Genomic DNA, 23,483 nt, shown 5'->3' on the forward strand with positions numbered 1-23,483 from the left:
CAAATGGAAGTAAAAAATGCTTTGGAGTTTTGTTCCCATAGGAGATGAGAGGCTATGGATTTCTTCAGGAACGATATTGATCAGGTGTGATCAAGGGAGACCTCCTAAAACATGACAGGTGATATCTATCAGCAAAGGTTACTGCTGGTCTTTCCAGGACTTGATCATTATCTCAAATTTTCTCTGGGACCCTAAAAATACTTCATCCACAGACAGCAGGAAGCAGTTTGGAGAACACAACGTCCACATTCCCAACAGGGGTGTGGGAGGTTTTTGGTTATTTGGTGGGTTATGGATGTTTTTTATACTTAGGGGAATATAGGAATATAGGATAAAAAGACAACTATTAATCTCAGATATTTTGCATTGGCATGGATTCTGTATATTGATACAAATTTAAAGTTATTTTTGTTATACTGAATGTATGTTTTAACTCTTGTTTGGGGGTATTGTGCTTATGCAGTTCATTTAAAAATGCAATATATAATTGAGAAATGAGGTTGTTGCTTAATCTATAATAATCAAATTGGTAGTTATGTATGTTTTCAAGGTTAAACAGGTATACTTTACTTACTTATTTATTTATTTGGGTTTTTTGAGACAGGGTTTCTCTGTGTAGTTTTGGTGCCTGTCCTGGATCTCTCTCTGTAGACCAGGCTGGCCTCGAACTCACAGAGATCTGCCTGGCTCTGCCTCCCAAGTGCTGGGATTAAAGGCGTGCACCACCACCGCCCAGCCCAAATAGGTATACTTTAAACAGATAGATGGTCTTCATATAATTGAAAGACCTATAGAATATGGCATTTGAAATGTTTTGTTAACTTGAGGTTTTTTATGACAATGAGACATCTGCTCCTGGCAGCACAATTTACTACAGAGATGATAGGCATTGAAGAAACTCCTTATGGAGTTTGCTTTCACTGTGGCAAGGTTAGCCACTGAGCAAAGAAACTGCTCTTGCCTTTGACTGCTGAAAATGTGCTGTGCAGACTGGACATGCGGAACACACAAGAAAAAGACTGTTGATCATTGCTAAAACAAGGCAGGACAGTCCTTCAAAATTCCTGCTTCACAGAAAAGTCTGCCAGATATTCTGCAGGAAACAGAGGAAAGTGACTGACAAACTTTGCCAATACAAGGAAGGGCAGTCCTTCAAATTTCCTGCTTCACTGAAAATTCTGCCAGATATTCCGGGCCTGTAGGCTGAAGATGGATGCCCCAATGTAGCAGAGGAACTTTGGGTGACTGTCCAGGCAACCAAATGTCTCCATTGTTAGGTAATATTACACCCTTCTGGGTCTCTGATGGAGTAGAAGAGTAGATAGTTAAGAGTTGTAGTTTTCCTTAGTCATGATAGAAAGTAAATTAGGTATAAAACTTTGGATTCACTAAGTTAGGATAGATAATGCATTATTTTCTCTCAATATGCTAACTACAAATGGACAGAATATTGTAAACGTAATTCTACTTGATAACTGTTTTTGTTGTGTATAGTTTTACTATGTTAAAGTTAAAACCTTCCTTTTCATTTAGACAAAAAGGGGGAAATGTAGAATATTATTTTAAGATGTGTTACATTTGTTTATGCTCTGGAATATTTGTTTAGTGATGCAAAGACGTGTTGCATTCTTTATGTTGTATTTGTTTAACTCTATGAAGCTGTGTTACTTGGCCTGTCCAAAACACCTGATGGTCTTAGTAAAGAGCTGAACAGCCAATAGAAAGGCAGGAGGAAGGATAGGCAGGGCTTCCAGGCAGAGAGAATATATAGAAGGAGAAATCTGGGAGGAAAAGAAGGAGTGAGAAAAGGAGGAGGATGCAAGTGGCCAGCCACCCAGCTACACAACAAGGAATGGAGTAAGAAAGATAGATATACAGAAATAGAAAAAGGGGAAAGCCCATGGGCAAAAGGTTGATGGGAAAATTTAAGTTAAAAAAGCTGACAAGAAGCCGGGCGGTGGTGGCGCACGCCTTTAATCCCAGCACTCGGGAGGCAGAGGCAGGCGGATCTCTGTGAGTTCGAGGCCAGCCTGGGCTACCAAGTGAGTCCCAGGAAAGGCGCAAAGCTACACAGAGAAACCCTGTCTCAAAAAACCAAAAAAAAAACCAAAAAAAAAACAAAAACAAAAAAAAAAAAAAAAAAAAAAAAAAAAAAAAAAAAAAAAGCTGACAAGAAACAAGCCAAACTATGGTCAGGCATTCATAAGTAAGAATAAGTCCCTATGTGTGATTATTTGGGAGTTGGGTGGCAGGCCCCTCAAAGAATAAAAAAAGCAAAAATAACGAACAACAAAAGCATCATTTTAGACAAGAGAAAAACTGCTGTAAAGGGTATCATGGAAAGAACAGAAGAAAATAGAACATAAAATTACAGATAAGACAACAGCATTGTCAATATTAATTTCTTGGTTTTGATAAATGTACTGTGGTCACATAAGGAAGTGTCCTTATTCTTTGAATAGGTGCTCAACAGCTTCAAAAAAGGGAACCCTTATCTTTGGGTTTGAAATTATGTCATTTTTTTCTATAAAAATTACTAGCCTGGGAACATTGTCAATATTAATTTCTTGGTTTTGATAAATGTACTGTGGTCACATAAGGAAGTGTCCTTATTCTTTGAATAGGTGCTCAACAGCTTCAAAAAAGGGAACCCTTATCTTTGGGTTTGAAATTATGTCATTTTTTTCTATAAAAATTACTAGCCTGGGAACTGGAGAGATGACTCGGTGGCTAAAAGCACTTGTGCTCTTGCAGAGGACCCCAGTTCAGTTCCTAGCACCCATGTTGAGCAGCTCACAACAACCTGTAACTCTAGTTCTAAGGGATCTGACACATCTTTCTGGCCCCACAGGTACCCATACATATGGATAAAAATAAAAACTAATCTTTAAAAAATTCCTTAGGGCTGGAGAGATGGATTAGTGGTTAAGAACCCTAGCTGCTCTTCCAGAGGGCCCAAGTTTGGTTCCAAACACCCACATGGCAGCTCACAACTGTTTATGACTTCAGTACCATGGGATCCAACACTGTCTTCTAGCCTCTGCAGGCATGTGGTACATGGACATACATGCAGGCAATGTACCCACACACGTTTTTTTTTTTTTTTTTTTTGGTTTTTCGAGACAGGGTTTCTCTGTGTAGCTTTGTGCCTTTCCTGGGACTCACTTGGTAGTCCAGGCTGGCCTCGAACTCACAGAGATCCGCCTGGCTCTGCCTCCCGAGTGCTGGGATTAAAGGCGTGCGCCACCAACGCCCGGCCCCACACACGTTTTTAAAAGTCCTAGCCTGTATGTATGTGTGTGTGTGTGTGTGTGTATGTATATATATATGCTAGCTATTCAAGGTTGCAGAATCGTTCTAAGCCATGTGTTCTGTATCCTCCATGCATCCATCTATATATGTTTTATATCACTGTAATAAGATTGTATTAGTGGGAGCAGGGCTTCAGTTGAAGTCATAACTGCAAACTGCCAGCTGGTGGCAGTAAAGGCACTGCCACAGCAGGTGCAGCTCCCATAGAGTCAGAACCCTGGGAAGCCCTGGCAGATTTTCCAAGGCAAGTACTGGAGACTTGGGTTTGAACTACAGGTTCTCCATTCAGGTCTGCTGTTGAAGGATGGCTGAAAGAGTATGATTAGAGATTTTGCATAACTAAGGCAAATCTGAAGGAGAACCAACATCACAGCTATCCTACTTCAATCCTCAGGGTAGTCCCAGAAGAGCTCAGCCTAGGAACCACATGCAAAGAACTAAGAACCCGATTTCTCAATAGCGGTGCGAGTGTAAGTTTGGATAGTGCAATTTTCAGTTCTGGAGACTCTTACCTTATGAGCCATCTCCAGTGGCTCCCCACCTTTGATAAGTATCCCATTCTGAGCACCAACTCCTGTGCCCACCATCACAGCAGTTGGAGTGGCTAGTCCCAGGGAACAGGGACATGCGATACACAGAACTGTAATAGAGGCTTGGAAAGCAAAGCGTATTATGGTTTCTGTTCGTGAGATGCTTCTATTGTAGCCCTTTAGAAGAAAGACATGCGCTTTGGTTATTCATTTACAGTTAGAGCCGTGCAAAACAAAATAAAGCTCAACCCTGTTTAAAGAACACCAGTGTCAAAATCACACATTCTACCTAGCTACTGACATACGTTTCCTTACTAATAATCAACATGAACACTGGTTAACAAGTGATAATCTTAAAGTAAAAACTTCATTTTTATGATTCCAGAGTTACTAACTATGGAGAAAAATAAGGAGCACAGAACTCCACAATCTTCTATATGTAGAAGAACTATTAGCAACACAATTCTCAATGAATTTGGCCTTGAACAAATTCTGATTCTCTGATACTGAGGCTATAGGTTAGACATCATACAAAATTTTAAAGACAATAACTTAAATATTCATTTTCGAGAACCAAATGGCTAGCAGACAAAAGTACTTGCTATGCAAGCCTCCCAACCAACCTCAGTTCAGTTCCAAGAAATTACAGAGGAAACAAAACAAACTTTTCAAAGCTGTTCTCTGTCCTCCGCATACATACATGCGGGGGCATGTTCCAACATTCACATATAGATGTCACACACACAGAGTAAGTGAAATAAAAATTTAAAGTGTTAAAGAGGCTTATGAGATGGCTTAGTGGTTAGGAGCACTTAGTACTCTTGAAGAAGACCCAAGTTCAGTCCCAGAACCTATATGTGGTAACTCACAAGTGCCTCTAACTCCAGCTTCAAGGGCTCTGACCACTCTTCTGGTCTCCACGGCCACTTGCACTCACATGCATATTTCCATACAAAGATACACACATTTATGCATAATTAAAGATAAGTCTTTAAAATATTTTAAGGGCTGGAGAGATGGCTCAGAGGTTAAGAGCACCGACTGCTCTTCCAGAGGTCCTGAGTTCAATTCCCAGCAACCACATGGTGGCTCACAACCATCTGTAATGAGATCTGGCGCCCTCCTCTGTATACATAATAAATAAATAAATCTTAAAAAAAACTTTAAAATATTTTAAAATAGAAAGTTAGAATGGATTTTCATAAATATCTAGGCCTAGACTTTCGTATACATCATATATGAACGTTTTCACATAATGTTGTGTGCTCTCACGTATGTGAGTTCAAATCTTTTAACTTAGGCATTATTATCCCTACTTTGCAACTGACAAAAAGAGAAGTTGAGTATAAGTTTATATATCTAAAGTGAGGGATCACTGGATCTACATCCACCAAGATGAATTTCAATCCCTTTGTGACTTCTGACCGAAGACAGAATGGCAAATGGCATTTCAATGCATCTTTTCTCACATTTGGAGGAAGATCATGTTTTCCCCTTTCCAAAGAGCTGAGACAGAAGTATAATGTTCTGTCTATGCCCATTCAAAAGGATGATGAAGTTTGTGCTCGAGGACACTACAAATCCAAGCAGCTTGGCCATGTGGTCCAGGTGCACAGGAAGCAATACGTCATCTACACTGAATAAGTGCAGTGAGGAAAGGCTAATGGCACAACTGTCATCCATGTGGGCATCCACCTCAGCAAAGTGGTTAGCACCAGGCTAAAGCTGGACAAAGACTACCAAAAATCCTGGAAAGGAAAGCCACATCTCAACAAGTTAGAAGTGATTGAGAAGATATAGGAGTAGAGGAATCTCATGTACAACTTTCATTAAAGACTGCCTAAGTAAAATAAATAAAGTGAGGCACATCACAACAAGTTATGCAAAACGAGCATTATAAAATGTCACTACCAGCTAGGCATGTTGGCCTACACCTTTAGTTCCAGCACTCAGGACAGAGAGACAGGCAGAAGTTCAAGGCTAGCCTAGTCTACACAGAGAAATTCAGGGCAGTCAAGGGCTACAATGTGAGAGCCTGTCTCAAAAATACTAATGAGCACACTGCAATATTATTCTGTCCTACCTGAACAGCACACCCATGGTACATATGTAGCATCTGCCCTTAGCAACCTACCAGCTGTCTTCTGGTTATTAAATAGTGACGGAAGTATTGCACTTGGGTAGAAACCTTGTTTTATTAAATTGTGTTCCCAAAGAGTAAAAGGGTCATGATGACAATTTAGATATGACAGAGAGATGCCGAATATGCTTCTTCTAAGGGAAAAGATGAAAGTTCTTGATTATAACGACAGAAAAAAAATCATATGCTAAGCTTACTAGGATCTACAATAACAAATCTTCTGTTCACAAAACTGTGAAGGACAAAACAGAAAATTGTGCTAGTTTTGCTGTCATATCTCAGAACTACACAGGTCATAAGCACAGAGCATGACAGTGCTTAGTTAAGATGGAAAAGGCATTCAATCTGTGTACAGGGGTCTGTATAGGGCCTAAGGTGGCACATACAACATTAGGTAATATCTGTGGTTTCTGACATCCACTGGGGCTCTTAAAATATATTCCCAAAGTAGAAGGAGGGAGTGTTATACTGGGCATTTCTTCTTTAGGTTTGTCTTTTCTTTTCCATTCTTGTCTTCATTTCCTTTTCTTTCTTTTCTTCCCTTCTCTCTCTCCTTATTTTTGATACTGAGGATACACACTCAGGGCCTAACAAATGCTGGGCAGCGTTCTACTACCTACACTCTCAGACAAAACTGCTCATTTCCAAAGTCTGTTTGTTTTGAGACAAGCTGTTGTTGTTCACCCCTGGCTGGCCTGGTAGTCACAAAGTTTGGCCCTAAACTCACAGAGATCTGCCTTACTCTGCCTCCTGACTGCTAAGGTTAAAGACATGCATCTCAAGATCATTTATTTATTTTTCTCATGTGTCTGGATTTGTGGGTGGGTATGTGAAGATGAGCGCAGGTACACTCAGAAGCCAGAGGCATCAACTTCTGCTGTAGCTGGAGTTACAGATGGCTGTGATTTGCCCAATGTAGGTGCTGGAAATCTAACTCAGGCCTCTGCAAGAGCAGTATGTACTGCTGAGCCACTGTTTCCAGCTCCTCAAAATTATTGTTACTTAATTAGCTCTACAAAAGACTCACAAAGTGTTTTGCACATAGTCAAGAGTTGCTGTAAGTCACTTACAGGAAAGTAGGCTTCCACAATTTCAAAATTTTGAAATCCAATTATAATCCACACCAAGAGGGTAGCAATGGAAACGAAGACGATAAAAGGAACAAAGTAGCCACTGAGTTGGTCTGCAAACTGCTGGATAGGAGCCTAGAATTTAGAATAATAATAATAATGAGTGTCTTGAAGTCTTTTTTCTCACATGGAATACAGAATATATTTGGTAGTTATCATAGACAGAAATATTTTAATAAACTCCACATGAGTGCAAGTAGATCAGAAGAAAATACACATCAAGACCCGTACTAGCAAGCTTTAAAGAATACACTTCTGCTCTTCCTAGGGGACTAGGTTACCTTTGATGTTTGTGCTTCCTCCACAAGTTTGACAATTTGAGAAAGGGTGGTGTCTGCTCCCACATGGGTTGCTCGGATAAGGAGGGATCCATTCTGGTTAATGGAACCTGCGATCACTGTGCTGCCAGGTTTCTTAGCCACAGGCATCGCCTCCCCTGAAGGAAGAGGAAAAAAAAATCAGAGACCAAAAATGATTACTATCCTCTTGAAACATAGGGTTATGCATTCACTATCCACAAATACCTAGAAAAGACATTCTTCTCAAACTAGAATCTGGACACTTGCAAAGGTAAAATTGCCCTTGCTTTTTCTCACCTCAGTTTTAGGCCAAACACAGGGATCTAGACTTTGAACTGGAAAAGCTTACGATGTTAGCTTTTGTTTGACAGATACTTTAGGAGCTTCTCTCTACTCCTAGATCAGAAGTCCTCAAAGGGCATTTGGAAATGGGGGAGCGTGTTTTTCTTTGTAACAGTGTGGGGGAGGAGTAGGGTGCGCTACTACTGCCTAGGAGACCAGGGTCAGTATCACTACATTATACTCTATAGCCCAGGACATAGAACTAACAACTTCTCATCCAAACTGGCCATAGCAGACCACTGTGAAACAGAGTCCAGAATTAATAAATAAACTGAGCCTCTGTTAGGACTGCCAGAGGTGGGAGAACTGTTATTTTGATTCTGATCCACTCTGCTAGCCAAGATTTCTAAACATCTTCCAGTCCTGCTTTCTTCAAGCTGCCCTGATGTGGAAAACTTGGTGCTCTGGTCTAGCTTTGACTACATCAACTGCTAAGGCAGGAAAATAGAGTATTTACCTGCCCTGGGAAATTTGCCAATCAACCTGGTTCTACAAGGCACTGAATAACTTTGTTTTTGTGCATTCTAGTAATTAAGAATCTTCAGCGTGGGTGCTTGGGCAATGGTTCAACAGTTAGGAGCACTGGCAGGCCAAACGCATACGCATAAATAAAAATCAATAAATCTTTAAAAAAAGAATCTTCAATGCTTAGCCTTCAACAACATACCTAAAAACATAGTTAAACCCTAGAGAACTGAAGGCAGTCTTTAAAGAGCTGATATTCTTTGCTCATGATTTATATATTCATTGGTTCTCCTGTAGTGTCTGCTTACTTTCATGTCACGATCATCTGACAGATCATACCTGTGATGAGGGACTCGTCTACCATAGAATGTCCTTCAATAACACGGCCATCCACTGGAAACTTGCCTCCTGGAACCACCTTAATTATATCTCCACGCTGTACAAGTTCCACATCCACTTGTTCTTCACTGTACATGAGTTAACATAAAAAGCGTCATGGCATCTGCTTCTTAGTCTAACCTACACACACACATATCTGGAGATCATGCCAAGCTTATAGCTCCATAATTCCTACCACCAGAACCTAGGACCAACATTTATTTATGCTCGCAACAACTATCTATTAGTTTTACTCACTATTAGTAATGAACAAAGTCTTGGCCCTAAGCAGATACTCTAAATATTTATTCAATAATCACTGAATACGGGAAAGCTTAAAAAAATAATGCCATAGTCAAGCATGGTAGCATACATCAGTAATCCCAGCACTTGGGAAGTGGAGGCAGGAGGATCATCAAAGTTATCCTGGGCTATATACAGTGAATTCAAGATCACCCTGTGTTACATGAGACCCTTAGTAATTATACATAATTGCCATCAGGTATCTTATGTTTCTTTTTAAATAGACAGCTCCTTCATTCCTTTCTTCCTTCCTCCCTCCTTTAGTCAAAGGAGGAATCACTAAGGGAAAAAAATAAAGTAAGTACACAGTGGCAGAGTACTTGCTTGGCATACTTAAGGACCTCAAGTCATTTCTTCCTAACACCAGCAAAATTCTGGAGCCACAAAGCAAGACCTTATGTTAAAAGATGAGGACGGTAAGAGATTGGCCCATATACTCTCAAAGCCATGATCTTGGCTGGAGAGATGGCTCAGGGGTTGAGAAAACTGACTGTTCTTCAAGAGGACCCGGGTTCAATTCCCAGCACCCACATGGCAGCTTACAACTATCTGTAACCCTGACACCCTCACACAGACATACACGCAAGCAAAACACCAATGCACATAAAAATAAATAAATCAATAAATGAATGAATTGTTTACTTCTGGAAGTTTCCATGTAATATTTCTGGAGTGTGTTTGATCTCAGGTAACTGAAACTGTGAAAAGGGAAACCCCAGATAAGAAGAGGTGGGAAGGGCTGGAGAGTTGGCTTAGTGGTTAAGGGCACTGGTTGCTCTTCCAGAGGTCCTGAGTTGAATTCCCAGCACCCACATGGCAGTTAACAACTGTCTGTAATTCCAGTTCCAGGGAATCTGACACCTTCCAACCATTGCACATAAAATAAATTTAAGTAAATTATTTGAAAAAACAAAGAAAGAAGGGGTGGGGAGATGCTGTATTTAAGAGAGTGAAAATGGGGGAAACTGAGACCCTTCACCCCAAAGGTAAGCTTATAAGCCTTGGGGGCCTACAGGTTTTCAATGGGGCATCTGAGACAAGGGCTAGCAGGAACTAGGAAAGTCTGGGCACCAGACACAGCTCAACGGTGGAGCTCTGCCCAGCCTGTGGGAACCCTCAGGTCCTGCTCCTCCAATAAACCTGGAAAGCTTAGAGGCGGTGGTGGTGGCACACGCCTTTAATCCCAGCATTCAGGAGGCAGAGGCAGGTGGATCTCTGTGAGTTTGAAGACAGCCTGGTCTACCAGGACAGCCAGGACTGTTTCACAGAGAAACCCTGTGATATTTACTTCCTATTTCACCAACAGAAAGTTGAAAAAGCTAGATGAAATAAAGTATGATAAGATAGGGATAACTGCTCAATCTGAGAGGCAGATTATGTGGGGTTATGATATTCCTTACTTCTGGATACAGCTCCTAAGAAGTTACAAAAGAGAGTCAGTAAGCTGGCTCAGCAGGGAAGAGGGCTTGCTGCCAAGCCTAACAGCCTGAGTGCTATCCCCAGCACCCACATGGGAGGAGGAAACTCCCACAGGCTGTCCTCTGACCTCCACATATGTGCCTTTGCATGTGTGTACTCACCACAATAAAATCAATGTAATAAAATGTTTAAAGCAAGTTACAAAAGGAAATGAAGATAAATACCTAAGGAGGAGATTTTCAGAGTTAAGAGTTACAATAGTTGCTTCTGTTGCTTGGAGTGAAATTAGCTTTGCAAGAGCTTCTGAGGTTTTGCCCTATAAATTAAAACACAATAATGATGCTAAGAAAGAAAATATTTAAACCTTAAAGATATAATCTTAAACATTCACTCAAACATCAGCTTAAGAAAAACATATGATGAGAAAAACATTTACATTGAAATACTAATATCTTATAAAGAGCATTTTAAAAGTACCAAGCATAATTTATGAAAAAATACGATTTATTAGAAAAATATCAGGAATCTAATTCATACATGAGCAAAGCAAATGAGTAGGCAGATCATTCAAGAAGGAATATAAATACTCAACATATAGGAAAATGTTCATCCAGAAACTCAAACTAAAGCCACCTTGTAATTCTATTCAACATCTACTAACTTAGCAAGGATTTAGTTAGAATGCAATGCTGAGGACACCGTAGTAAAAACTACTTTGCTGACAGACCCTCACTGGCAAAATTTCCCACAGTTTATAGCATGACACCATGAAAAGATAAATGCCATTTAAGACAGCCATCATATCCTTTCTAATTGCTCCTAAGGCACTCAGCTCAGAGGAGATGACTATTAGACATGAATATGTTCAGTGGAGGACTATCTAAAACAAAAATTTGGAAAAGAAATTGAGAAGAAAACTAGAATGGTTTAGTAAATGGGAGCACAGTGGCTTGACAGAAATCGCACGTGATTGTCTAGACTGTAGTCAGGGAAAAACCTGTACAGTGCTTTCTACTCTGCTAACATAAAGTTACATGGAACAGGATTAGAAACTGACTTTCATCACAGCATGGGAGCATGGATGGCCTTTGACAACAGTTTCAAGCCACATGGCCAAATCAGTTCTCAATTAATAATCTGATATAATACATAAGTACTTCTCAAATGTCTCTCATAAAATACCTTGGGTATATTATCCTCGGCAGTAATTTAAATTTGATATGTTTCCTGAAGATACTGTTAAAACTAAAATGGTTAACTACATAAATCAATACATATTTCTAATAAATGGTCTAGAAAATATTAAGGTCATTGATCCAATATTTTAACAAATGTAACCTTTCTTACTTTACCTTTGCTATATGTTCCAGCCATCGACCTAGGGCAATAAACACAAACAGCATAGGAGGTGTATCAAAGAAGGTAATAGGGTTCACCCTGGCTCTCTCATACATTGCGACCAGAAGAATAACCAGAGAGTAGGCAAATGCAATGGTGGTTGCCAGCACAATCAGCACATCCATATTTGCTGTCTTATGCTTCAGTGCTTTGTAAGCCTGAATGTAGAAGTACCAGCCTCCACAGAACTGTAAGAGAAGAGTGATAATTACTGGATTTCTTTAGACACTGAAATGCATATGTATACCCAAATAAACTTAGCATAATAAGATATCAGTGTTCGCATCTTTTGCCTTTTAACCAATCCACAAACACTAAGGGGAGTTTGTTGTTGTTATAGAGCCTCATAGGTATCTCAGGCTGGCCTTGAACTTGACAAGATCGTCCTGCCTCTGTTTCCTAACTCCTAGGATTACAGGCATGCACCACTACATCTGGCTGTAAGGGGGAGATTTTGAGCTAGAGCAGACTTATGTGCAGAACAAGGGCTTCAAATTGCTGTGCAAGACAGCACGGGACATCCTCTATGATCCAGAGGATACTTCATACCATAAAGAAGGTCAGATGGCTATGGCATTCTTCTTTGTGATGCTAGTCTAAACAAGTCAACTAGAAAACGACTTTATACATTTTAAATATATAAAACTTAGCCCCTTTCCAAAAGTCAATCACAAGCCACGGGTTCTGTTGAGAAGTGTAACAGTAGAGCTTGTCTTTCATTAGTGCAATTGGCATTAATTAGTTGCTAGTACTATTTAGTACCTTTTGTTTTACTTTTGGTTTTTTGGTGGTGCTGAGATTGAGCCCGGAGCTCTCAGTATACTAGACTATTAATCTACCACTGAACTACACCCTCAGCCCTCACTTTTAAACCATTAATGGAGATCAAATAAAGGGAAAAATCTTATTAAATAGAAGTGTAACTTTTTACAGCAAAAAATTATCTCAAATAAGGGTAGAAAAGTGTAGAAAGTAAATAACTAAAGAATCAGAGGGAAATATAAAATTATATATGACAGCAGACAGGAATACCCAGTTTAAAAAAAAAAATCAAACTTTTTTTTGTGCGTGTGTGTTTCGAGACAGGGCTTTTTTGTGTAGCTTTGCGCCTTTCCTGAATCTCACTCTGTAGACCAGGCTGGCCTCAAACTCACAGAGATCCACCTGCCTCTGCCTCCCCGGTGCTGGGATTAAAGGCGTGTGCCACCACCGCCCAGCAAAAATCAAACTCTTTTTCTCTACTTTATGAAATAATATTCTCAGGGATTAAATGGAATATATTAGCGACTTTAAGTATTCATAAAGTAACCAGTATAAAATGATCAGACTTCGAGCTGTTATCTATTTAACAATGGAAAATAACAGTGCCTACCACACTTTGGTTATTTTTTTCTTTATTAACAAATATACTTGCTAATATGTTACTTGCCTGTACAGGTAGACACAGTAAAAGGGACAGCAAATTCATAATGGACAATCCTGGCAGGATCTGACGCTCCAGGAACATAGAAGAATGAATCTTGATCATTTCTTCATTACTCATACTCTGATTATGGTGAAGAGTTGCAAGGTGGTGATCCATAACCATCATATATATCATCAGCCCCATTACAGGGATACAGAAAAACAGGCTCACAAGGAAAGACCTTCTCCATCTTATATGGGAAACATTTTTAAAAGAAAAAAACACATTTTCGTGAGTACCTAAAAGTTAAATATTCTATGTACTATAGAGAAACCCAGATTGTAACCATCTCACCCAGTGTAATAATGATATCATGGGGTTGCAGCAACGGCTCAGCAGTTAAGAGCTCCTACTGCTCTTGCAGAGGACACAAGTTCAGTTCCCAGCACCCATGTCAGCTCACAAGCACCTATAACTCCCATACCAGCAGATCCAATGCCCTGTTCTGGCCTCCGCAGGCTCCTGCATATATGTGGCATACATTCACACATACACATGTACATAATTTTTTAAAAGTAAATCTTAAAGACAGTTATGGTATGTACTCACTCATTGGTGGATTCTAGATATAAAATGAACAATCAGACCACAACCCATAGAACCATAGAGGCTATATATATATAGCATGGAGGTCCGTAGGACGACTGTGGCATATAATAAATTTCAGTCTTACTCAATTATTGAAAAAAAATAGCCAAATGAATGGAAACACATGAACTATGAACCAAAGACTGAGGGGCTCCCAGCTGGATCAGGCCCTCTGAATAGGTGAGACAGTTGATTGGCTTGATCAGTTTGGGAGGCATTTAGGCAGTGGGACCAAGTCCTGTGCTCATTCCATGAGTTGGCTGTTTGAAACCAGGAACTTATGCAGGGACACTTGGCTCAGTCTGGGAGGAAGGGACTGGACCTCCCTGGACTGAGTCTACCAAGTCGATCACAGTCCTCGGGGGAGGACTTGTCCTGGAGGAGATGGGAATGGAGGGTGGGCTGGGGGTAAGGGGAGGGCGTGGGAGAGGGGAGAATAGGGGAACCCATGGCTGATATGTAGAACTGAATGGTATTGTAAAATAAAAAATATATATCACAAAAAAAAAAAAAAAAGTAAATCTTAAAAAATGCTAGGGTAAAAATTGACATGCTAACAGGTTGTTAAATTTCTAAAAGGAATTGAAATGCTTTTTATTGACAATACCAAAGTACTTACTGTGTTATTTCTCGTTTATGATCTAAGTGACTGGCTGACCGATCTTTCTTGACCAAAGAAGCTTCAAAACCTAAGCTCTAAGAAGATTTATAAGAAAAATGTCATTTCACTCAATGCAGAGATACTCTAAACCATGCTGTTATCACATAGAACAATTCAGTTCAATTCCTGAGTAAAAGTCATTCTGGGGACTAGAAACATGAAGCTGTCCAGAGTTTTCTGCCCTTGACTGCTTTGGTTTCTAATTTTGCAAAGAAATTAATAGCTCATTGATTTCAGCTGCTGTCTATTGTGCCGCTCTCAAACTAGCAATTTCACTCACATACAGTAGAGGTTTTCACTGGCACTGCACAAAAGCTAGCATTATATTACATACATTGACCAAGGCCTTGCCTGCAGAGTTTTCATTCTTGTTCCACCATAAAAAGAACATGAAAAAATCCTTTTCCCCAGTCCAACTAAGTATAAACAGATAACTACAGCAAAGTAAGATGCACACACACACACACACACAGACTGTTACAGACACCATGTTTTCAACTGCTAGGGAGACAGCTGCCATCTTCAAGCTGTTAGCAGTGGAACATGGTGAAAAGAGCATATGCGAGCTCTTGAGGCAGAGTGATCAGGACCAACAAATAACTTCTCAAGTTGCTTTACTTCTGAAATAAGATGGCAGCCCTGCTGTGAGAATTCAGAACTGAAACCTGGCAGCACTACTGAGTCCCTGCTGAGGGTGGCTACGGTAGGTACTCAGTAACGGCAGCTTCACAGATGTCAATGGTAATGCAGCCTAAATGGACCGGGATTCACTCAACTCTCATACGCCTTCAGTCATCAGAACACCAATTGCATAGCACACTGAAACCTTGCACCTATAGGTATTACTGCTTAAGACACACTGAGGAACACAGGATGAACTTAGCACAAAGAAGAGGTTTGGCATTTTAACTTTTACTTTAACTTGAAAGTGGTTTTGTTCTATTTTGTTCTGCTTTGCTTTAACAAGCCATAACACATCTGGCATGATGCTTTAATTTCATAGTGATTAGCTTGGATTTTCCTAATAAATTACACTTTATATCCTTTTCCTAAATACTTTCTTCGTTTCAGCTTAAGTCTGCTCATGATTTAATAGTGCAAATGTACCTTTGTAAATTTCCCTGACTAAGGTCATTGGTGGAGGGAAACAAAAGCAGACACACTTACACTAATGTTCTTATGTGGAAGAGTCAAAGTGGTTAGAGACTTTTCATTGTCTCTAATGTAAACCAGATATGATGCCAGGAAGTAGTTGACAGGAAAAGTAAGACAGAAAAGCAAAGTCATGGTACTTACTTCAATGGTATGGATAATATCTCTGGGACCAATAATTTCCGGATCATATTTAACATGTGCTTTGTTGGTTGCCAAGGCCACAGAGCAGTAGAAGATTCCTTTGTGTTTTGTGAGAGTAGACTCAATTTTATGGACACAGGAGGCACATGTCATTCCTCTCACCTGTTTAAAAACAAAGCCTTTGTTACTGAAAATACCTCTTTTCTTCAATTAAAACAGAGTTAATACTTCTAGCTAAAAGGACTATCATAACACAGGATTGTCTTACAAGGTTTTACCTGTGTACTTAGTGTACTTTTGATATGATCATTAGAATTCTGTTTTTATGAGGGACTGCCAGCTCTGACATATTCTCAGGGGTAATGAAAAAGATCGAGAATTGGTTCTAAAGATAACTGTACTATGCTACACATATACTAAGAGCCATGGAGTTGTACATCTTTAATGAGTGGATTATACAGTATGTGAGTTATATCTTATCTTGATAAAAATTTAATAAAGAATTCTATTTTTTAGCTGGGCAGTGGTGGCACACGCCTTTAATCCCAGCACTCGGGAGGCAGAGGCAGGTGAATCTCTGTGAGTTCGAGACCAGCCTGGGCTACAGAGTGAGTTCCAGGAAAGGCTCTCAAAGCTACACAGAGAAACCCTGTCTCAGGGGGAAAAAAGAATTCTATTTTTGTTGTATACATATATGGTGTGCATGTATATGTGTTCATGTGTGGGAAGTTGTGTGTCTATGTGCATACATATGTGTAGAGGCTAGAGGTTGAAGTTGAGTATCTTACTTAATTATTCTATTTTATTGACTGGGATTACTGAGGCAGCATCTCTAGCTGAACACAAAACTCACCTTTTCTGGCTTCCAAGGATACCCTAATACATGTGACATATATTTAAGCATGCATACACACACACATACATACACACACAAATACAAATAAAACTTTTAAAAATTATGTTATGTGCATGGTTGTGTTTTATCTACATATATGTCTTTGTAGCACATGTGTGTATGGTGCCCTTGCTAGCCAGAAGAGGGTGTGAAATACCCTGGGACTGGAGTTATAGATGGTTGTGAGCCTCTATGTAGGTGCTGAGGTTTAAACCTGGGTCCTCTAGAAGAACAGCCAGTGTTCTTAACTGCTAAGCCATCTGACCAGACCAATTAAAAACTTTTAAGTGAATAAGGGCTAGAGAGATGTCTCAGTAGTTTAGAACACTTGCTGGTGTTACAGAGGACCCAAGTGGGTTGACACACTGCCTGTAATGCCAGCTCCAAGGAATCTGACATCCTCTTCTGGCCTTCTGCAGGTACCTGCACACATGTGAATATATACAGAAATGCACACACATCTGTACAAAATAAAACTATTTTAAGTAAGTAAAAAGTTAAGTAAATACCTCTAAAATTCTTCCATAAAAACAAGAACAATTTTTAACTGTCTTAACCAATTTGTTTTTCAACTTGTAGATATCCAGGAAGCATTTATTCAAAACCAAATCAGAGGAATTTTGATAAAAACAGCAAGTTGTGTGGCATTACAATCTGTTGCATTCTCTTCTCTTCCTCTCCATCTGTGGGAGGGAACTAAGGGCCCACAACCATGAAGAAAAACAACAGTGTAGCCACTGGACATCACAGAACAAAGAGTTCATTCAGAGCCTCCTTTCCAGAGAACTGTTATCATTTCACCTGTCAGGTGGTTCCTGGAAATAGCCCCTGCAAGAATGTCTGCCCCTGACCACATGACCAGAATGAGTGCAAAAAGCCTCCTTCTTGGGAACATTCCTTAGCGAGGAATGGTTTCATTATTTAGGGGAAGTATAACCAAGAAGTTATTTCCAATTAACACCCATTGGTAAAGGAAAAATTAGTTTCTTCAAGAGTCTCTGTGTAGCCAAACTCCCTTAAGTGCAGGCCCTATGCCCCACAGTAGATGGCCAACACAAAACAAAGTCAAAAGTAGGTTTGGAGATTTGCTGTCTCATATTGCTTTGTTTAGACTCTCTTTTTAACCTTCCTTATCTTTTTCTAGTATATTATGGCTTCTGATTTTGTTTTTATGGGTTTGTCTGTGTGTGTATCCACGTGCATGCCTTTCTCATGCTCTTTACTAGTTTCTTTTTTGCTCCAAGTTCCCGACAGAAGTCTATTAATCATACAACAGTTCCTACTTACAACAAGTTCCAAAACGCCATCCCCTTCTTCAGCATCTTCTATCACCGTGGCTCCAAATCCAAGCTCTCGGATAAACTCTGCTATCACTGGGGGTTGGATGACAGCTGGGTTATATCTTACTTCTGCTTTGCCAGCCATCAGGGCCACAAGTACAGAATATATTCCTGGGAAGATTGATAAGAAAAACAATGCAGGTAATAAGTTTTACAAAAAGAATGATGTTATAACTACTTCTCATATTTTTAGTTAACTGCAGAAGTATTAGAGGAAAATTTGCAGAAATTTACTACTCAACTTTCCATACAAGTCTTAAACCCAAACAATTTAAAACTGTTTGTAAAGGTAGCCTTAGTTCCTTAAACTTATTATACAAAGTTTTAATTACATATGTGTCAAGGGGAGAGCAATATGATATACCTTCACTGAGCTTAAACAATTATCAATAACACTTGGCTCACTTGTTTTTGTTCAAGGAAGGGTCTCACTATGCAGCCCTAACTGGCCTGGAACCTGCTCTGTAGACCAGGCTGGCCTTGAATTAGAACTCACAGAAACCTACCTGCCTCGGTGTCCCGAGTGCTAGGGTTAAAGATAGCCACCACTACACCTGTCTCATCCTATTATTTTGTTTTATCTTTTTTAGAGACAGAACCTTGCTGTTGCTCAGGCTAACATAAAATTCCTAGACACAAGCTATCTTCCTGCTCCAGCCTCCCAGATGGCCAGGAGCACAGGGGCTACAACAACTGGGTCTTGTTTATCTATACTATTACTGATTCTACTCCCAGTCCTCTATCCACATTATGTGGAAGCAAATCCCAAACACCCTAGTACTTTGTGTACAAATATTTAGATATAAACCTCCAACATCTCCTTAGAAACAGCATATATTTAGCTTTCATGAGGCCCTGAGCAGACAATTGTAACTGGCATTGACATTGTCGCATGAAAAGATTTCTGTAATGCTTCTCAAATAGGAACTGTCCAAACTTCCTCTGCATTCATTTGCTTGTCAACATTCATTTATTCCCTCCCTCCCTCCCTCCTTCCCTTCCTTTTCTTTTTTGAAACAGGATCTCACTCTATCGTCCTTGCTGTCCTGGAACTGGCTATGCAGACCAGGTTGATCTCAAATTCACAGAGAGCTGTCTGCCTCTGCCACTCTTTTCCTTTATAATAAATCAAACAAAGCCTTGACTGCATATCCAGTCAGGAAAAGTGGGGGCTGAAATGAATAATGCACAATGAACCAAAGATGTATGTCTTACATCTCCCAAAAAATAATCTTCTGGTCTTATAAAGATGAAATTATTTCCTCAATTGTCAGGATAATTGCTTGCCACATTAATCCTCACTTCCTTATCCAGCCCTTGTGAGTAACATCTATCAGGACACCTAGGGTTAGTTAGGGCAGCTAAAGTACCAAACATTAAGACTTTGGTCTCATTAAACATAATAATCACATATCTATATGGTTAACTAAGCTACTATGCTATACTGAAATGTCTATAAATATGAATATAAATTTGAGCTAAAACATCTGAGTGACTGAAGAAAAACTGTGGTGCTGATTTTTGAAGATTCTGTAACATGAAGTTAAAATACACGATACTAAGCAACTTGGACTTCTTACCACAAGGGAGATCAGAGATCAATTTGTTAGAAGAGACAATATAATTCTATACAAATATAGTTTGGCTCTGGTGCTTTATATGTGTAAGATAATATCTAACTTTTATTCATTATCACTTTTAAGGAGAAAGCTTTAACAAAAAATGTAGTTTCTCATAGTCCATTATAGCTATGGTTCAAAATAGTAATGCTAAGTACTTCTTTTAGCTATAAAGTTTTCAGTAAATTTCATTGGCACTAAAACATGACCATAAGATAAATGAAATAACATTAACAAAAACTACCAGAAATTCAGGGTTGTTCTGTGCATTGAGGATTTTCTTTATGAAGTCTTGGGAAGAATTATAAGCATGACCACAAAATACAAGTGGGAAAGAATTTGGAAATAAGTACATAAAATAACAACACTCAAAAGCATCTTACCTTCTTCTCGTCTTAAATTCCTTTCAATGTTTGCTACACAAGAAGCACAAGTCATTCCGGAGACCTGTATGTAACACTTGCTATGAACTGGTGTCATCACACTATCTGGCTCATTAGTTGAGGGCAAAAGTGGTGTTTCCAATGAGGGCTGAGCTATCACCACCAATGGCTCGTTCGTGTCTGTTGGAAAAGGAAAGTTTCTTTTCATTTGTGGTATTAATTATTCTCTGGCTGCCACCTTGTCATATACCACAATTCACATTTCCAGGCCTGCTAACCCATTTCTTTAAGAGCAGTAAAGTCCTAAAAGCCCTCAACAAATACATTGACTGTGAATTTTGTTACTGCCCACCCAGGTCCCAAGAAAATCTGACCCAAGTGAGTATATAAAACTTTAGTTACATCACACTCTTCTAGCCATTATCTCCAACCCCAACCCCAAGTAGAGAATAATCAGTTAGTGGACGGTTCTTAAGCTTGTATTTAGCTGCCATTATCATGCTGACAACTTGCACAGTGATATTAAAGGATCCTCCTTTATCTGTGGGAGATACTTTTCAGGGGGTGCATGAAACTATCAATAATACTATCCCTATGATGTGTGTGTATACACATATATATGTGATAAAGATTAATTTACAAATGAGGCACAGTAAGGGTTTAACAACTGATAATAAACCAGAAAATTATAACAATACACTGTTATTGAGCCATCTCTCCAAGCTCCTCACATGGTTTTTTTGTACAGTGTATCACATACAGATAGAAACTACCATGTTTGGTTTGCCTTTAAGTTTTTAGGCTCATGATATCCTTAGGCATTTTTATACACACTGGTGACTAATGCCATAGGATTCATTTATAAAAAGTGGAATTTCAGCTTGGTGTGGTGGTGCATGCCCTTAATCCCAGCATTAAGGAGGTAGAGACAGGTGCATCTCTTTGAGTTCAAGGGCAGTCAGGTCGATATAGTGAGTTTCACACCAGCAAGGGCTACATAGTAAAACCCTATCTCAAAAAAAGGTAAAATTTCAGTGACTGTGAATAATTTTTTGTTGCTAAAAGCCAAATGAAGAAACAAAATTGGAATACAAAAACATTAGGGATATCAAAGAAAAATGGTGATTACCTGGCAAGAGTGCCTCAAATCCCATGTCTTCAATTGCTTCTCTCAAGGTTTGTGGAGAGGTTAGTAGAGGATCATATTCAACAGTCCCGGTACTATTTGCGAGGGAAACATGGATGGATTTTACACCTGGCTTTTTTGATATGACACCCTCTATAGACTGCACACAAGAATTACAAGTCATGCCATTAATGTTGATCACAGTTTCTTGGGTCAGAGGCTGGCTAACTATGTTCAAAGGCATCTTTTGAAGAGATGAGCTGGAGGGAGAGCTGGCGATACTTTCAACTTCATTTGCAATACTAACTCTGTATTGCCCTGGTGAAACGGCCTCTATTGCTTTTCTCAGCATTTCTGGAGTGACTGAGCTTGCATTGTACTTTACAATGGCTGACCTATTCTCTAAAGAAACGACTATACTGCTTACATACTGGAGTGTAGATAAAGCACTTTCGATATTTGACACACATGATTTACAATGCATGCCCTCTATGATGAATGTGGCTGTTGAATCACTGGGATATGATGGGCTCTTTTGCTGTGATCCTTCTGGGGATTTGACCGTTGTGTTCTTCAGGCGCTCAACATCAATGGCTCCTAATTTGAGGTACTTGGGCTGCTTTTTTATGAAGGCTGGGAAGCCCACAGCTTCAATCTGCTTCTTTATTTCCTCTGCTGTGATCAGATGAGGTTGATAAACAATAGTAGCTTCTTGGTTGTCTAGGGACACTAAGTAATAAACAGAAACATATTTAACTTAGTTATTCCTGGGCCATTTCAGAGTCAATTGCTGTTTCTCTCTCATTCTTCTCAATGCTTTCTCTTAGATACTTTAGTGCTTTTCAGAAAATGGGATTGGCATACACTGGAAACAAGAAAAAGACATGACCACTGCTCCTATGGTCTCCACATTTCTGCATCACTCCAGTAGAAATACATTGGAGGTAAAGAACACCCCAGGCAGGCTGTTCAGGAAGCTGAACTCCAAATTGCTACTGCAGCTGCCTTTTCTACTAAACTAAAGTTCAAGACTCTCATAACCTTTCATTATAATCATTAACTTCACTAACATTAATCCTGGGAATACACTACGCCTCCAACTTCCATGAAGCAGGAAGCAATTGCAGGCCCATGGATTCTAAACGCATGCTTGGGAAGAAAGCAAAAAGTTTAAGGATCAAAACACAAAACAGCTCCACAAAACAAGCAAAGAGATGACACCAGATCAATTACCTTTAATTCGCTGAACCCCTTGCAGCTTGCCCACTTTGCCTTCAATGGTGCTAGTGCACGAATGGCAGGTCATCCCTTCCACTTTCATCTTCAGCATGACTTCCCCTGCCTGAGGCACACTGTGCTCTTCACAAGCTCCTGACTTCTTCTCCTGAGTTCCCACGTCTAAACTGAGGTCTGGGACCAGCTCCACGATCTGACTGGCACTCACTATAGAAGGGATTATGGTTACGACTGCAGTTCTTTGCTGAGGGGAAATCTTAACGCCAGTCACACCCTTGGTCTTGAGCAATGTGCTTTGGATATGATCCCATGGTAGAGCCAGTGGAGCAGTAACAGTCAGAAACACAGTATTGGTTAAGACTGGGAGAGGGTTGGCATTGTGGAGAAGAGCATCAAAGCCCATGTCATCGATAGCTTCTTGGAGGGCCTTTGGAGTCTGAAGTTTAGGATCAAAAATAATAGTTGCACTTTTTTCTTCTAGTGAAACCTTTTGGAAAGAAATTTCAGAAGTTAGTTTAGCTCAATTATTTGACATAGGAATTAAGAATATCATAGGAATTAAGAATGGGCAGTGGTGGCACTGGTCTTTAATCCCAGCACTCAGGAGGCAGAGGCAAGTGGATCTCTGTGAGTTCAAAGTCAGCCTGGTCTACAAAATGAGTTCCAGGACAGTCAGGGTTTCATAGTGAGACACTGTCTTGAAAAAAAAAACAGAAGGAGGAGGAGAAGAAAAAGAAGAAGGAAGAAGAAGGAGGAAGAAGAAAGAAGATGATCAATGATCAACAACCAAGCCCTCCTGAGCCATCTCACATTCCAATGCCTAGCTCTAGGACACGTAGTTCACATACTGGCCTTCCCTGATAAATGTAGCTCTCACTTCTCATCAAAGAAGTTTTATTTATGCAGCAGATCAAGACTATTATGGAACATCCACAACTGGTCAAAATGCAGAGTACCATGAAGTACACATCCCCGATTGATACATCAGCAACACAAATCCCACACCTAAGGCTCAGGGAATATTGCAGAAGAGAGGGCAGAAAGATTGTAAGAGCCCAAAGACCAGGATATCTGGTAAGAAAAGATAGTGTCTTCTATGCATGACAAGGAAGATGAATCCATGAAACTACAACAATATGGTTGCCTAAAACTACTCGC

At 39.8% G+C, this 23,483-nt stretch overlaps 1 protein-coding gene across 2 annotated transcripts in view; it reads right to left on the bottom strand.

The window, feature by feature from the left end:
- The window catches only part of Atp7a (ATPase copper transporting alpha), a 114,322-nt gene that overhangs the window by 20,871 nt on the left and 69,968 nt on the right, over positions 1-23,483 (bottom strand). For both annotated transcript variants that reach the window (XM_006992607.4, XM_076562212.1), the window contains 13 exons: positions 22,323-22,812; positions 21,093-21,818; positions 19,964-20,143; positions 17,909-18,072; positions 15,727-15,888; positions 14,389-14,465; positions 13,146-13,371; positions 11,671-11,904; positions 10,543-10,634; positions 8,558-8,685; positions 7,394-7,548; positions 7,053-7,187; positions 3,825-4,019 (listed from right to left, as the gene is read on the bottom strand). In XM_006992607.4, coding sequence (XP_006992669.2) covers positions 3,825-4,019; positions 7,053-7,187; positions 7,394-7,548; positions 8,558-8,685; positions 10,543-10,634; positions 11,671-11,904; positions 13,146-13,371; positions 14,389-14,465; positions 15,727-15,888; positions 17,909-18,072; positions 19,964-20,143; positions 21,093-21,818; positions 22,323-22,812 — 2,964 coding nt within the window. The remainder of the gene's footprint in view (positions 1-3,824; positions 4,020-7,052; positions 7,188-7,393; positions 7,549-8,557; positions 8,686-10,542; positions 10,635-11,670; positions 11,905-13,145; positions 13,372-14,388; positions 14,466-15,726; positions 15,889-17,908; positions 18,073-19,963; positions 20,144-21,092; positions 21,819-22,322; positions 22,813-23,483) is intronic.

This window comes from Peromyscus maniculatus, chromosome X (genome assembly GCF_049852395.1).
Source record: "Peromyscus maniculatus bairdii isolate BWxNUB_F1_BW_parent chromosome X, HU_Pman_BW_mat_3.1, whole genome shotgun sequence".
In the NCBI taxonomy this organism is placed as follows: Eukaryota; Metazoa; Chordata; class Mammalia; order Rodentia; family Cricetidae; genus Peromyscus; species Peromyscus maniculatus.